The 14,088-nt window shown below is 38.6% G+C and overlaps 1 protein-coding gene across 1 annotated transcript in view; it reads left to right on the forward strand.

Annotated features, from left to right (window-relative positions):
- The window catches only part of MALRD1 (MAM and LDL receptor class A domain containing 1), a 956,759-nt gene that overhangs the window by 186,896 nt on the left and 755,775 nt on the right, over window positions 1-14,088 (forward strand). Inside the window, exon 18 of the mRNA XM_064284901.1 lies at window positions 2,313-2,725. Coding sequence (XP_064140971.1) covers window positions 2,313-2,725 — 413 coding nt within the window. The remainder of the gene's footprint in view (window positions 1-2,312; window positions 2,726-14,088) is intronic.

The following is a 14,088-nucleotide window of genomic DNA, read 5'->3' on the forward strand; positions in this document are numbered from 1 at the left end:
TGTATCATAACAAGTTATAGATAATGTGAAGCATGGGAATTCCAAAACATTTCATTGTGCTCATGAGGAATCTTTCCATAGATCAAGAGGCAGTTGTTTGGACAGAAAAGGGCATACTGATTGGTTTAAAGTAAGGAACGGCGTGTGTCAGGGTTGTATCCTTTCACCACACCTATTCAGTCTGTATTATGAGCAAATAATCCAAGAAGCTGGACTATATGAAGAAGAATGGGGTTTCAGGATTGGAAGAAGGCTCATTATCAACCTGCATTATGCAGATGACACAACTTTTCTTGCTGAAAGTGAAAAGGACTTGAAGCACTTACTAATGAAGATCAAAGACCTTCAGTATGGATTACACCTCAACATAAAGAAAACAAAAATCTTCACAACTGAACCAGTAAGCAACATCATGATAAACAGAGAAAAGATTGAAGTTGTCAAGGATTTCATTTTACTTGGATCGACAATCAACAGCCATGGAAGCAGCAGTCAAGAAATCAAAAAACATATTGCATTGAGTGAATCTGCTGCAAAGGACCTCTTCAAAGTGTTGAAAAACAAAGGTGTCACCTTGAAGACTAAGATGCACCTGACCCAAGACACGGTATTTTCAATCACATCATATGCATGTGAAAGCTGTACAATGAATAAGGAAGACCAACGAAGAATTGATGCCTTTGAATTGTGATATTGGCAAAGAATATTGAATATACCATGGACTGCCAAAAGAACGAACAAATCTGTCTTGGAAGAAGTACAACCAGAATGCTCCTTAGAAGCAAGGATGGCGAGACTGCGTCATATACTTTGGACATGTTGTCAGGAGGGATCAGTCCCTGGAGAAGGACATCTTGCTTGGCAAAGTACAGGGTCAGCGGAAAAGAGGAAGACCCTCGATAAGGTGGATTGACACAGTGGCTGCAACAATGAGCTCAAGCATAACAATGGTTGTAAGGATAGTGCAGGACTGGGCAGTATTTCGTTCTGTTGTGCATAGGGTTGCTATGAGTTGGAACGGACTCGACGGCATCTAACTACAACAATATGAGGAAGGATTGTTGTTGTTGATGTTGGACGCCGTCTAGTCAATTCTGACTCATGATGACCCCATATGACAGAGTAGAACTTCTCAAAAGGGATTTCTTGGCTGTAATCTTTACAGAAGCCAGGTCTTTCTCCCTTCGAGTTGCTGTGTTAGTTTGAACAGCCAACCTTTTGGTTAGCAGCCATGCACTTAACCATTACACCACCAGGATTCTATGGAGAAGGATAAAATCAAACCAAACCCATTGCCGTCAAGTCGATTCCAACTCATAGCAACACTAAAGGACAGAGTAGAACTGTCCCACGGGGTTTCTGAGGAGCACCTGGTGGATTCGAACTGCCAAACTTTTAGTTAGCAGCTGTTGCTCTTAACCACTATACCACCAGGGTTTCCTGGGGAAGTATAGTTAGGGACAAACAGGAAGTCATTTTAATTTGAGGGAGGCAGTGCTTTAAAGATAGAGGAGTTTACATTTAAGTTTATATTAAAGAATTCTGAAGAGAGAAGGAGAATAATACTGCCACTGAAGAATCATCATCTGGCACTAGTGTGTAGGAAAACTTGGAGCTGAGGGCAGAATGAAAGGAGAGAGAATCTTTCAGAATGAGGCCCCGAAAACGCTTGCATCAGAATCATCTTGGGTGCTTGTTAAAAATGTGAATTCCTGGACTGCACCACAGATCTTAAAAATTAGTACTTGGGGATTTACCATGGAATAAGCAATTTTACCACGCATTCGAGGTGACTCTGAAAGACTGAGACCTAGAAAGTTGCAAATGTTCTAAGCTCTGCATTTTAGAATCACCTAGGGAGCTTATCTAAAATCCTGACGCATGACCTCACCTCTCAGACCAAATAAATCAGAATCTCTGATGGTGAATTCTTGGCTTTAATGAAGCATTTTGAAATACTCTTTGGTGATTGTAGCATTCAACTAAGGTTGAAATCCACTGAGCCAGAAAGTTGATGGAATGAGGTGGCTGTGAGGTCATCATTATTTACCTAGAGTTATGGTAATAGAAATCTAAAAATGTAGAATGGCTGGACATTAAAGTCATTTGGAAAATAATGGTCAAAGCAATTTCATCTTCAGTCTGTAAAAGATTGTTACTTAATATATTATCTAGGATTTATTCACTCTTTTTAAAAAGCTTTAATGTAGCATTTTTTAAATTGAAATGGCATACTTTGGCCTGAGGAAGTTTATTATCATATTTATTTTATTCATGCCAATTATTCACTATTATTCAATGCCAATTTTCAGCACCTGATCTACAATGTAACTTTGAAAATGGAATTTGTAACTGGGAACAGGATACAGAAGATGACTTTGATTGGACCAGGAACCAGGGTCTCACTTCAACATTTAATACGGGGCCAATGAAGGATAATACTGTGGGCACAGCTAAAGGACACTATCTCTACATAGAATCTTCGGAGCCACAGGTGTTCCAAAACAGAGCAGCTTTACTCAGCCCAGTCCTTAATGCCACTGATACAAAGGGCTGCACCTTCCGCTTATATTACCACATGTTCGGAAAGCACATTTATAGGCTGGCCATCTACCAGCGAATCTGGAGTAACACAAGGGGACAGCTGCTGTGGCAGGTATTTGGGAACCAAGGCAACAGATGGATAAGGAAATGCCTCAACGTTTCCAGCGTGCAGCCTTTTCAGGTATGGATAATGGTTTCATAATCTGTATTCTGAAAGCATCGGAATGTCTAAAAAACATGAACAATCACTTTATTCTTGAATTAAAAGCGAATGAAATTTGATCAAAGTTACTTTGACACATTTATCATTTAATTAACAGTGCACCAAAGCTCTTTAAGTTGCTTTCTTCTTTGGCTACCCCCGATAATGTGTGATTAAAAGTCTCTAAAGATAAACACATGGCATTGGGAACAGCTGCAGGGCCCTCCGATTTTAAGCATTCATTGTACTGAAATTAAAAATATGAAAAAAAAATTAATGTTTGGCACAATTGCTGGTGTTCTCCAGGAGGCTCAGACTCTGAAAGTGTAATTGACTTTGAAAAAATTTCATTTGACTTTTTCACATTGGAGATAAGCAGTTGAAATCAGGCAGAGTGCTTGCTTTGTCTGGGAATCACACAGCCACTCTGGGAGAGAGCTGGAGTTTGAGCCTCGGTCTCCTTACTACAGATGGAAAACTCAAAAAAAGCTCAGTGCCGTCGAGTCGATTCCGACTCATAGTGACCCTATAGGATAGAATAGAACTGCCCCATAGAGTTATCTAAGGAGCGCCTGGCGGATTTGAACTGCTGACCCTTTGGTTAGCAGCTATAGCACTTAACCACTGTGCCACCAGGGTTTCCCCTACTCCTGATGGAATATACTCTAAATCTCACCTGTTTTCCCCTGAAAGCCAAACTTGGAATAACAAGTTCAAGTGCTCATATGGGTTTTGCACTTTTGTAAAACACTTTTCCATATATGATCTATTTGGTCCTCTTAGCAATTCCGTGAAGTGGATAAGTCAGAGATCCTCTGTGCCAGTTTGTAGATTAGAAGAACAAATCGCAGAGAGGTTGTTGTTTATCCCTGGCCAGATAACTGGTGAGAAGCAAAACTGGGACTTGGTCTGGAACCTGCGGTTTTAAATTCATTCACATTTATTCACTTCCTAATATATAGTACAGCCTGTAATATGTAGGAGGGATAAATACTTGTCCTTTCTCCCTTTAATCAAATAGATTTACTTATAATATACTTATCTTTCCTGGGTAACCTTTTTTTTTTTTTTTTTAATGTACTAAATTTCTTTCAGCTACACAAATTTAAAGCACTGTCTCTATCTAAATGCCTTCATTTATAGTTTCTTAACCTGTAATTTAGTTCCGGGCCACCTTCTGAGAGCTTGTCACAATCATAGATGTGTATTGTACATGGCTCAGTAGAGAACACAATGGAATGGTGCTTTGTCCAGATGGACATGGGCTGAGAACATAAGAACTAACCCACCATATGTAGTGTGCTATGTTGCTGTTTAGCCACAGTGGTAAGATGCTGAATGATGTGAAAAGAAATGGAAGAGAGGCTCTTTGACTTTTGTTTAATAATGGCTCATCTACTTCAAATTAATTCTTAATGTCTAATCATGTCAGTTGCAATTTGGGGCAAACTGGTATTTACTGGGTCAACACTCCTTGTGATATTTACTCAAGGATTGGTTGCCAGGAGAAAGTCATCTTGGAAGAGAAGTCATCTTGACAGGTGAGCATGGGACTAACCAAACATCCCTTTGGTCCTGAATCAGAAACATTTGAAAAATTGAGATTTGAGACCCATCCTAGGCTATAAATCACAACATTCTTTCTTTGATATTATCCTAGGGTTCTTTTAGATTTTTTTTTTTTTCTTAGTGAAATTCAGGCATGAAAAGATGGAATCAGAGATTCTGCATGCTGCATGGATTAATTATTCAAGATAGTGAAAATGAGGTCCAATTTGGGCAGCAGGATATGTTTCTTCTTGAATAATGAGTACACATATTTTCTGTTCAACAAAGCAAGAAGAGCAGCAGTTAACAACCCACATTTTAATTAACTGTGATATTATAAGCAAAATTACCTAGCGTCACACCCAGCATGTAATAGGTATTCATTAAATGTTTGCTTAAAAGAAAACTTCAAACCTTTTTCAGGATTATTCATTTAAGTTGAAAGAAATAGTATATGACTGTATTGTATAGACAGTGTATGAGGACTGTTTTGCTTGTGTATGTTGGTTGAAATAATCAGTCAAAAATCTAAAGTGTGGCATGGTGAATGAAGGTTCAGCAAATCATCAGAGATCAAATTTCAATTCAACCTTTTACCCGATTTTTATTAGGTGCTCTGTTGGAGTATAATTAACATACAAGGAACTCCACATATTTAAAGTTTTGAAACCATTGCCACAGTCAAGATAATGGACATATGCTTCATCCCCAAAAGGCTCCTTGTGCCCCTTTGGAGTCCCTCCCTCAGGCCCCCAGTTTCTACCTCTTGACAACTGAACTGCTCCAGCATTATGCATTGATTTCCATTTCTTAGAATTTATATAAATGAAATTGTTTAAAACGTACTTTTTAAAAATCTGGATTACTTTATTCAGCATAATTATTTTGAGAATCATTCATGTCACACCATGTATCAATAATTCGTTTTTGTGTTCCGTGATATAGATTAAGTACAGTTTAACCATTCATCAAAGGAGCCCTGATAGTACAGTGGTTATGCACTTGGCTGCCAACTGAAAGGTCAGTAGCTGGAACTTACCAGATGCTCCACAGGAGAAAGAAGTGACAGTCTGCTTCCATAAAGATTTACAGCCTTCGAAACCCTGTGGGACACTTCTACTCTGTCCTATAGGGCTGCTATGAGTCAGAATTGACTCGATGGCAGCGGGCTTGGGTTTAGGGGGTAACCATTCATTTATTGATGGATATTGGATTTTTCATCCCCTCAAACACTGTATGAGAGTTCCACTTCCTTCACATGTCAGTCAGCACTTATTATTGTCAAACTTTAAAATTTTACCCATTTCCATGGGTATGTACTGGTATGACATTTTGATTTCCATTTGCTTTGGCCTAAGCACTAATTAGGAGCCCTGGTGATGCAGTGGTTAACAGCTTGGCTGCTAACCAAAAGGTTGGCAGTTGGAACTGACCAGCCACTGATTGGAAACACTGTGGGGCAGTCTACTCTGCCCTATAGGGTCTCTATGAGTCAGAATCCACTTGAAGGCAGTGGGGGGAGGGTAAGCACTAATTATGTTAAACCTGTTTTCCTGTGTATTTGTCAGTTAAATATCTTCTTTGATGAGTATTCAAATCTTTGCCCAATTTTTTTTTTAATTTGTTTATTGTGCTTTAGGTGAAAGTTTAGAAATCAAGTCAGTTTCTCATACAAAAATTTATACATACCTTGCTATGTAATCATTCTAGCTGCTCTCCTCTTAATGAGACAACAAATTCCTCCTCTCCACCCTGTATTCCCTGTGTCCATTCAACCAGCTCCTGTCCGCCTCTTCCTTCTCATCTCCCCACCAGACAGGAGCTGCCCACACAGTCTCATGTGTCTACTTGAGCCATGAAGTTCGCTCCTTATCAGCATCATTGCCTACCTTATAGTCCAGGCCAATCTCTGTCTGTAGAGTTGGTTTTCGGGAGTGGTTCCAATCTTGGGCTATCACGGTGTCCGGGGACCATGGCCATCAGGGTCCCTCCGGTCTCAATCAGACCATTAAGACTGATCTTTTTACAAGAATTTGAAGTCTGCATCCCACTGTTCTCCTGCTTCATCAGGGATTCTCTGTTGTGTTCCCTGTCAGGGCAGTCATTGGTGGTAGCCTAGCACCATCTAGTTCTTCTGGTCTCAGACCGGTGGAGTGTATGGTTTATGTGGCCCTTTCTGTCTGTTGGACTCATATATATCTTGTGTCATTGGTATGCTTCATTCCCCTTTTCTTCAGGTGGTTGAGAACAACTGATGCACCGTACATGGCCGCTTGCTAGCAGTTAAGACCCCAGATGCCTCTCAGCAAAGTGGGATGCAGAACGTTTTCTCAATACACTTTGTTATGCCAATTGGCCTAGATGTCCCCTGAAACTATGGTCCCCAGACCCCATCCCTGCTACTCTGGCCTTCGAAGCATTGGGTGTACCCAGGAAACTTCTTTGGTTTTGGTTTAGTCCAGTTGTACTGACTATCCCTGTGTTATGTGTTGCCCTTCCCTTCACCTAAAAAAAAATTTTGTGTGCTATCTAGTTAGTGAATATATCTCTTCCTATCCTCGTAACCATCAAAGAATATTTTCTTCTATGTTTAAACTTTAACTAGAGTTCTTATAATAATGGCCTTATACAATATTTGTCCTTTGCAACTGACTGATTTCACTCAGCATAATGCTTTCCAGATTCCTCCATATTATGCAATGTTTCACAGACTCATCATTGTTCTTAATTGTTAAATAGTGTTCCATTGTGTGAATATACTATAATTTGTTTATCCATTCATCCCTGATGGGGACTTTGGTTGCTTCCATCTTTTTGTAATTGTAAACAGAGCTGCAATGAACACGGGTGTGCAGGCTCTTATTTCTTTAGGGTATATTCTAAGGAGTGGAATTGGTGGGTCATATGGTAGTTCTATTCTAGCTTTTTAAGGAAGTGCCAAATCAATTTCCAAAGTGGCTGTACCATTTTACATTCCCACCAGCAGTGTATAAGTATTCCAGTCTCTCCACAACCTCTTCAACATTTATTATTTTGTGCCTTTTGGATTAATGCCAGCCTCGTTGGGGTGAGATGGAATCTCACTGTAGTTTTGATTTGTATTTCTCTACTGGCTAATGATCGTGAGCATTTCCTCATGTATCTATTAGGTACCTGAATGTCTTCTTTGGTAAAGTGCCTGTTCATATCCTTTGCCCAATTTTTAGTTGGGTTATTTGTCTTTTTGTTGTTGAATTTTTACAGTAGCATATAGATTTTAGAGATCAGATGCTGATTGGAAATGTCATAGCTAAAAACCTTTTACCAATCTGTAGGTAATCTTTTTACTCTTTTGGTGAAGTCTTTGGATGAGCATAGGTGTTTGACTTTTAGGAGCTCCTAGTTATCTGATTTCTCTTCTGGTGTTTGTACATTGTTAGTAATCTTTTGTACACTGTTTATGCCCTGTTTTAGGGCTCCTAGCATTGTCCTTATTTTTTCTTCCATGATCTTTATCATTGTAGATTTTATATTTAGGCCTTTGATCCATTTTGAGTTGGTTTTTGTGCATGGTGTGAGGTATGGGTCTTGTTTCATTTTTTTGCAGATGGATATCCAGTTATGCCAGCACCATTTGTTAAAGAGACTGTCTTTTCCCCATTTAACTGACTTTGGGCCTTTGTCAAATATCAGCTGCTCATATGTGGATGGGTTTATGTCTGGATTTTCAATTCTGTCCATTGGCCTATGTATCTGTTGTTGTGCCAGTACCAGGCTGTTTTGACTACTGTGGCAGTATAATATGTTCTAAAATCAGGTAGAGTGAGGCCTCCCACTTTTTCTTCATTTTCGGTAATGCTTTACTTATCCGGGGCCTCTTTCCCTTCCATATGAAGTTGGTGACTTGTTTTTCCATCTCATTAAAAAGTGTCACTGGTATTTGGATCTGGATTGCATTGTATCCATAGATCGCTTTGGGTAGAATAGACATTTTTACAATGTTAAGTCATCCTATTCACGAGCAAGGTATGTTTTTCCACTTATGTAGGTCTCTTTTGGTTTCTTGCAGTAGTGTCTTATAGTTTTCTTTATATAGATCTTTTATGTCTCTTGTTAGATTTATTTCTAAGTATTATATCTTCTTATGGGCTATTGTAAATGGTATTGATTTGGTGATTTACCCTTCCACATTCTCTTTGTTGGTGTAGAGGAATCCGACTGATTTATGTATGTTTATCTTGTCATCTGATAACTCTGCTGAGCTTTTCTATTAGTTTCAGTAGTTTTCTTGAGGATTCTTTAGGGTTTTTTTTATGTATAAGATCGTGTCATCTGCAAACAGAGATACCTTTACTTCTTCTTTGCCAATTTGGGTGCCATTTCTTTTTTTATCTAGCCTGATTGCTCTGGCTAGGACCTCCAGCACAATGTTGAATAAGAGTGGTGATAAAGGGCATCCTTGTCTGGTTCCTGTTCTCAAGGGGAATGCTTTCAGGCTCTCTCCATTTAGGATGATGTTGGCTATTGGCTTTTTATAAATGCCCTTTATAATGTTTATGAATTTTCATTCTATTCCTATTTTGCTGAGAGCTTTTATCATGAATGGGTGTTGGACTTTGTCAAATACCTTTTCTGCATCAATTGATAAGATCATGTGGTTCTGTCTTTTATTTATGTGATGAATTATGTTGATTGTTTTTCTAATGTTGAAGCATCCCTGCATACCTGGCATGAATCCCACTTGGTCATGGTGAATTATTCTTTTGATATGTTATTGAATTCTATTGGCTGTAATTTTGTTGAGGATTTTTTCATCTAAGTTCATGAGGGATAGTGTTCTGGAATTTTCTTTTTTGTGGTGTCTTTACCTGGTTTTGGTATCGGGTTTATGCTGGCTTCATAGAATGATTTTGGGAGTATTCCGTCCTTCTCTATGCTCTGAAATAGCTTTAGTAGTAGTTTTGTTAACTCTTCTCTGAAAGTTTGGTAGAATTCTCTAGTGAAGCCGTCAGGGCCAGGGCTTTTCTTTGTTGGGAGTTTTTAAATGACTTTTTCAATCTCTTCTTTTGTTATGGGTTTGTTTAGTTGTTCTACCTCAGTTTGTGTTAGTTTAGGTAGGTAGTGTGTTTCTAGAAATTTGTTCATTTCCTCTAGGTTTTCAAATTTGTTAGAGTATAATTTTTCATAGTATTCTGTTATAATTCTTTTGATTTCAGTTCGGTCTGTTGTGATATCACCCATCTCATTTCTTATTCAGGTTATTTGCTTTGTCTCCTGTTTTTTATTTTGTCAGTCTGGCCAATTGTTTACCGACTTTGTCAGTATTTTCAGAGAACCAGCTTTTGGTCTTGTTAACTCTTTCAATTGTTTTCCTGTTCTCTATTTCATTTAATTCTGCTCTAATTTTTCTTATTTACTTTCTTATGGTACCTAAGAGTTTCTTTTGTTGCTCTCTATTTGTTCAGGTTGTAGGGATAATGCTTTGTTTGTGCCCTTTCTTTTTTTTGCATGTGTGCATTTATTGCTATAAATTGACATCTGAACACTGCTTTAGCTGTGTCCCAAAGGTTCTGATGGGAAGTGTTTTCATTCTCATTGAATTCTATCAATTTCATTATCCCATCCTTAATTTCTACTATAATCCAATCATTTTTGAGCAAACCGTTCAGTTTCTATGTGTTTGGTTTCTTTTCCCTGACTTTTCTGTTACTGACTTCTAGTTTTGTGGATTTATGGTCAGAGAAGATAATTTGTAATATTTTGATATTTTGGATTCTGTCAAGGTTTGCTTTATGGCCTAATATGTGGTCTATTCTAGAGAATGTTTCATGTGTTTTGGAAAAGAAAGTATAATTGGATGCTGTTGGGTGGAGTGTTCCGTATATGTCTATGAGGTCAAGTGGGTTGATTGTGGTATTTAGCTCTTCTGTGTCTTTATTGAGATTCTTTCTGGATATTCTGTCCTTCACTGAAAGTGGTGTGTTGAAGTCTCCTACTATTATTATGTTTATCTCACTTTTCAGTGCTGTCAGAATTTGTTTTCTGTATCTTGAAGCCTTGTCGTTGGGTGCATAAATACTTAACATGGTAATATCCTCCTGCTATATTGTCCCTTTAATCATTAAATAGTGTTGTTCCTTATCCTTCGTGGTAGATTTAACTTTGAAATCTGTTTTGTCAGAAATTAGTATAGCCGCTCCTGCTCTTTTTTGATTGACGTTTGCTTGATATATTTTTTCCATCCTTTAAGTTTTAGTTTGCATCTTTATGTCTAAGGTGTATCTCTTGTAGGCAGCATGTAGACAGATTGTGTTTTTTTATCCATTCTGCAACTCTCTATCTCTTTATTGGTGCATTTAGTCTGTTTACATTCAGCATGATTATAGATAAGTATGTGTTTAGTGCTGACATTTTGACGTCTTTTTTTGTGTGTTGTTGATGGTTTCATTTTTCCACTTTTTTTGTGCTAAGTAGTTTTCTTTGTAATTTGTGTGTTCCTCTTTTTCGTTGTTTTTTTTTTTTTTTGCTGAGTCTTTATGTGTTTCTTGTATTTTATTTTGATGTGTAGGATTGTTAATCTCCTTTGTGGTTACCCTAATATTTACCTATTTTTCTAAGTGTAAACCTGACTTGTATCTCCCTATATCCCCTTGATTTCCTTTCCATGTGAAAGACTTATGACTACTTTTAGCCGCTCTTTATCAATTGAATGTTGTCATCTTTTACTTAGTGACATCACTGATTCCCTGTTTTGAGCATTTTTTTATCTTGATTTATTTTTGTGATTTCCCTATCTGGGTTGATATCTGGTTCCTCTGTCCTGTGTTCTAGTGTTGGGTTGATATCTGATATTACTGGTTTTCTAACCAGAGAATTCTCTTTAGTATTTCTTGTAGTTTTTGGTTTGGTTTTTACAAATTTCCTAAGCTTCTGTTCATCTGAAAATGTCCTAATTTCACCTTCATATTTGAGAGACAGTTTTTCTGGGTAAATAATTCTTGGCTGGCAATTTTTCTCCTTCAATACTTTATATATGTCATCCCATTGCCTTCTTGCCTGCATGGCTTCTGCCAAGTAGACTGAGCTTATTCTTATTGGTTCTCCTTTGTAGGTGACTTTTCGTTTATCCCTGGCTGCTCTTAAAAATTTCTCTTTATTTTTGGTTTTGGCAAGTTTAATTATAGTTTGGGATCTACCTTGTATTGGGTTTGATAAGCATCTTGGATAGATATCCTCTCATCTTTACGATGTCAGGGAAGTTTTCTGCCAACAAATCTTCAACAATTCTCTCTGTATTTCCTGTTGTCTCTTGCTGTTCTGGTACTCCAATCATTCATAGGTTTTTTTCTCTTGATAGAGTCCAACACAATTCTTTAGGGTTTCTTCATTTTTTTAACTTCTTTTATCTGATTTTTCTTTGAATATATTGTTGCCAAGGGCTTTACCTTCAATCTTACTAATTCTGACTTCCATTTCCACAATTCTGCTCTGCTGGCTTTCTACTGAGTTGTCTAATTCTGAAATAGTATTGTTAATCTTCTGAATTTCTGATTGCTGTCTCTCTATGGATTCTTGCAGCCTATTAAATTTTTCATTATGTTCTTTAATAATCTTAATTTCCTGGAGTTCTTTGTGTGCTCCTTGGCTTGTTTTGCATTTTGCCTATCTCCTTCCTGAAGTCTTGAAGAGTTCTGTATGTTAATATTTTGTATTCTACATCTGGTAATTCCAGGAACACATCATTTGGAAGAATCCTTGAGTCTGTGTTTTGGGAGTTTTTTGAAGCAATCATGGTCTGCTTCTTTATGTGATTTGATATCGACTGTTGTGTCCGAACCACCTTTAAGTTATTGTATTAATCTATTTTATGTTTGCTCCCTGTGTCTTAGCTTCTTGCTTTGTTTTGTTTTGATATACCCAAATAGGCTACTAGAGTGAGGTTACTTGATTATTGGAGCCTTTGAAGCATTAATCTCCTGTCACCAGATGGCTAAAGCTGTTACCAGGTATATGAACCTAGGAGTCTATTCGCTATTTTGTATAGATTCAGCTCAGGTGTCCCAGTAGTTGGTCACCTAGTGTGTGATGCAGACTCTCACCTATGATCTTAGAGGAGCAGTGGTTACTGGTGTGTGCTCAGGTTTCTGGCAGCAACAGGGGGTCACACTCAGAGGAAGGCAGGGTGCTGACAACCTTCTCCCGAGTGTCTGTGAGGAAGGCATGTCCCTGTTCTCCAGAGCGCTCTGGTGGGTGGGCTTTGCAGCTGTGCCATAGGCACCCAGTGCTTTTAACTGTAAGGACTAGTAGGTACCACTTATCCTTGGGCCCCTGCCATGGGTGGCTAGGTGGCATGGGCGGAGCCTCCAACCCTCAGGCCCCTGCTGTGGTTAGGTGAAAAGGGCCCTGTTTAATAGGCAGAGTGGTATCAAACATCAAAAAAAAAAAAAAAAACTGCCTGTCCACTGCACAGCTGAAACAGTTACAGTCAGACCTCAAACAGATTCACCCTTGCAATATAACAGCCAGATCCTATCTGCTGTAATGGGGCCACCTGGATCCATGCGGGGTGAAAGACAAAGTCTGTGAACCACTTGTGCCTTGACTGGAGCTGTTTCTGCTCTGATTTCCAGATGAGGGGAGTTGGCAAAGTATTTTTCCCCTGTTTGTTAATTTGTTCCTTCTCCAAGGCCATAAGAGTGGCTCAGGGAGTACAGCAGAACCTATCTCAGGACCAGGGGAATCAATTGTTAATGAATCTGGCTGGGGCAGAAGGAGAAGGGATCAGATAGATAGGAGAGAGTTATCTCAAAAGGAGAAGCTATTAGATCCATGCATTAAATTAGACAAAATCACTTATCTTGTGCCAAGAGTGCTGTTTTATCTCAGATTCCAAAGGTATATGTAGGTTGTGTGTGCTGGCTTGATCCCTGCCGTGGCTGCCCCGGGGGTTGGGGCTGTGTCACCTTGCTTGCCTTCTTTCGTTGAAGCAGCTGCCTTCTAAATGCCACCACCAGCCTTGCTGTGGTCCTGCCAGGGAATCAGGGGTGCACCACTTGGCTTGCCTTCTTACACTGAAGCAACCACGTCCCCGAACACTGTCATACTCTCCACTGCAGTTGCGCCAGGAAATCGGGGCTGAGGCTCTGCCACAGACTCAGCAACTCCTCGCTGCTTCTGCACCGTCTCTCCCTCCCGCATCACTCAGTCCGATTTCTTAACTTTGCCTTTGATGCTTAGAGTTCCTGGCTGGTCATATATATAATCGATTTGCTTATTTTTTCGGATCTTTGTTCTAAGAGGTACCACTGGAAGTGTCTGACTACTCCGCCATCTTGGCCCCACATCCTCTTTGCCCAATTTTTAAGCATGTTGTTTGTTTTCTTATTTTTGATTTTCAAATATTCTTTATGTATTCAGAATACAAATTCTTTATCCAATGTATGCTTTGCAAATATTTTCTCCTAGTCTGAAACTTGTCTTTTAATTCTCTTAATGGTACCTTTTGAAGAACAGATTTTAAAAACATTCTGATGAAGTCCAGTTTATCTTTTTTTTTCTTTCTATGAATCATGCTTTTGGTATCATATCGAAGAAAGTTCTAACAAGGTAATAGAAGTTTTCCTTTCCTTTCTCTCCTCTTTTCTACAGGAACTTCAGCTACTTATAAATTAGGCTTCTTGATGTTTTTCTGATGCTCTGTTGATTATTTTTAATTGTTTTTTAATTATCTTTTCTTTCTGTTTTATTTTGGATGTTTTCTATGTTTTCTTCTTTAATATCTAATCTTCTATGAATCCCCTCCAGTGTATTTTTAA

The sequence above is a fragment of the Loxodonta africana genome, chromosome 4 (assembly GCF_030014295.1).
Source record: "Loxodonta africana isolate mLoxAfr1 chromosome 4, mLoxAfr1.hap2, whole genome shotgun sequence".
NCBI lineage: Eukaryota > Metazoa > Chordata > Mammalia > Proboscidea > Elephantidae > Loxodonta > Loxodonta africana.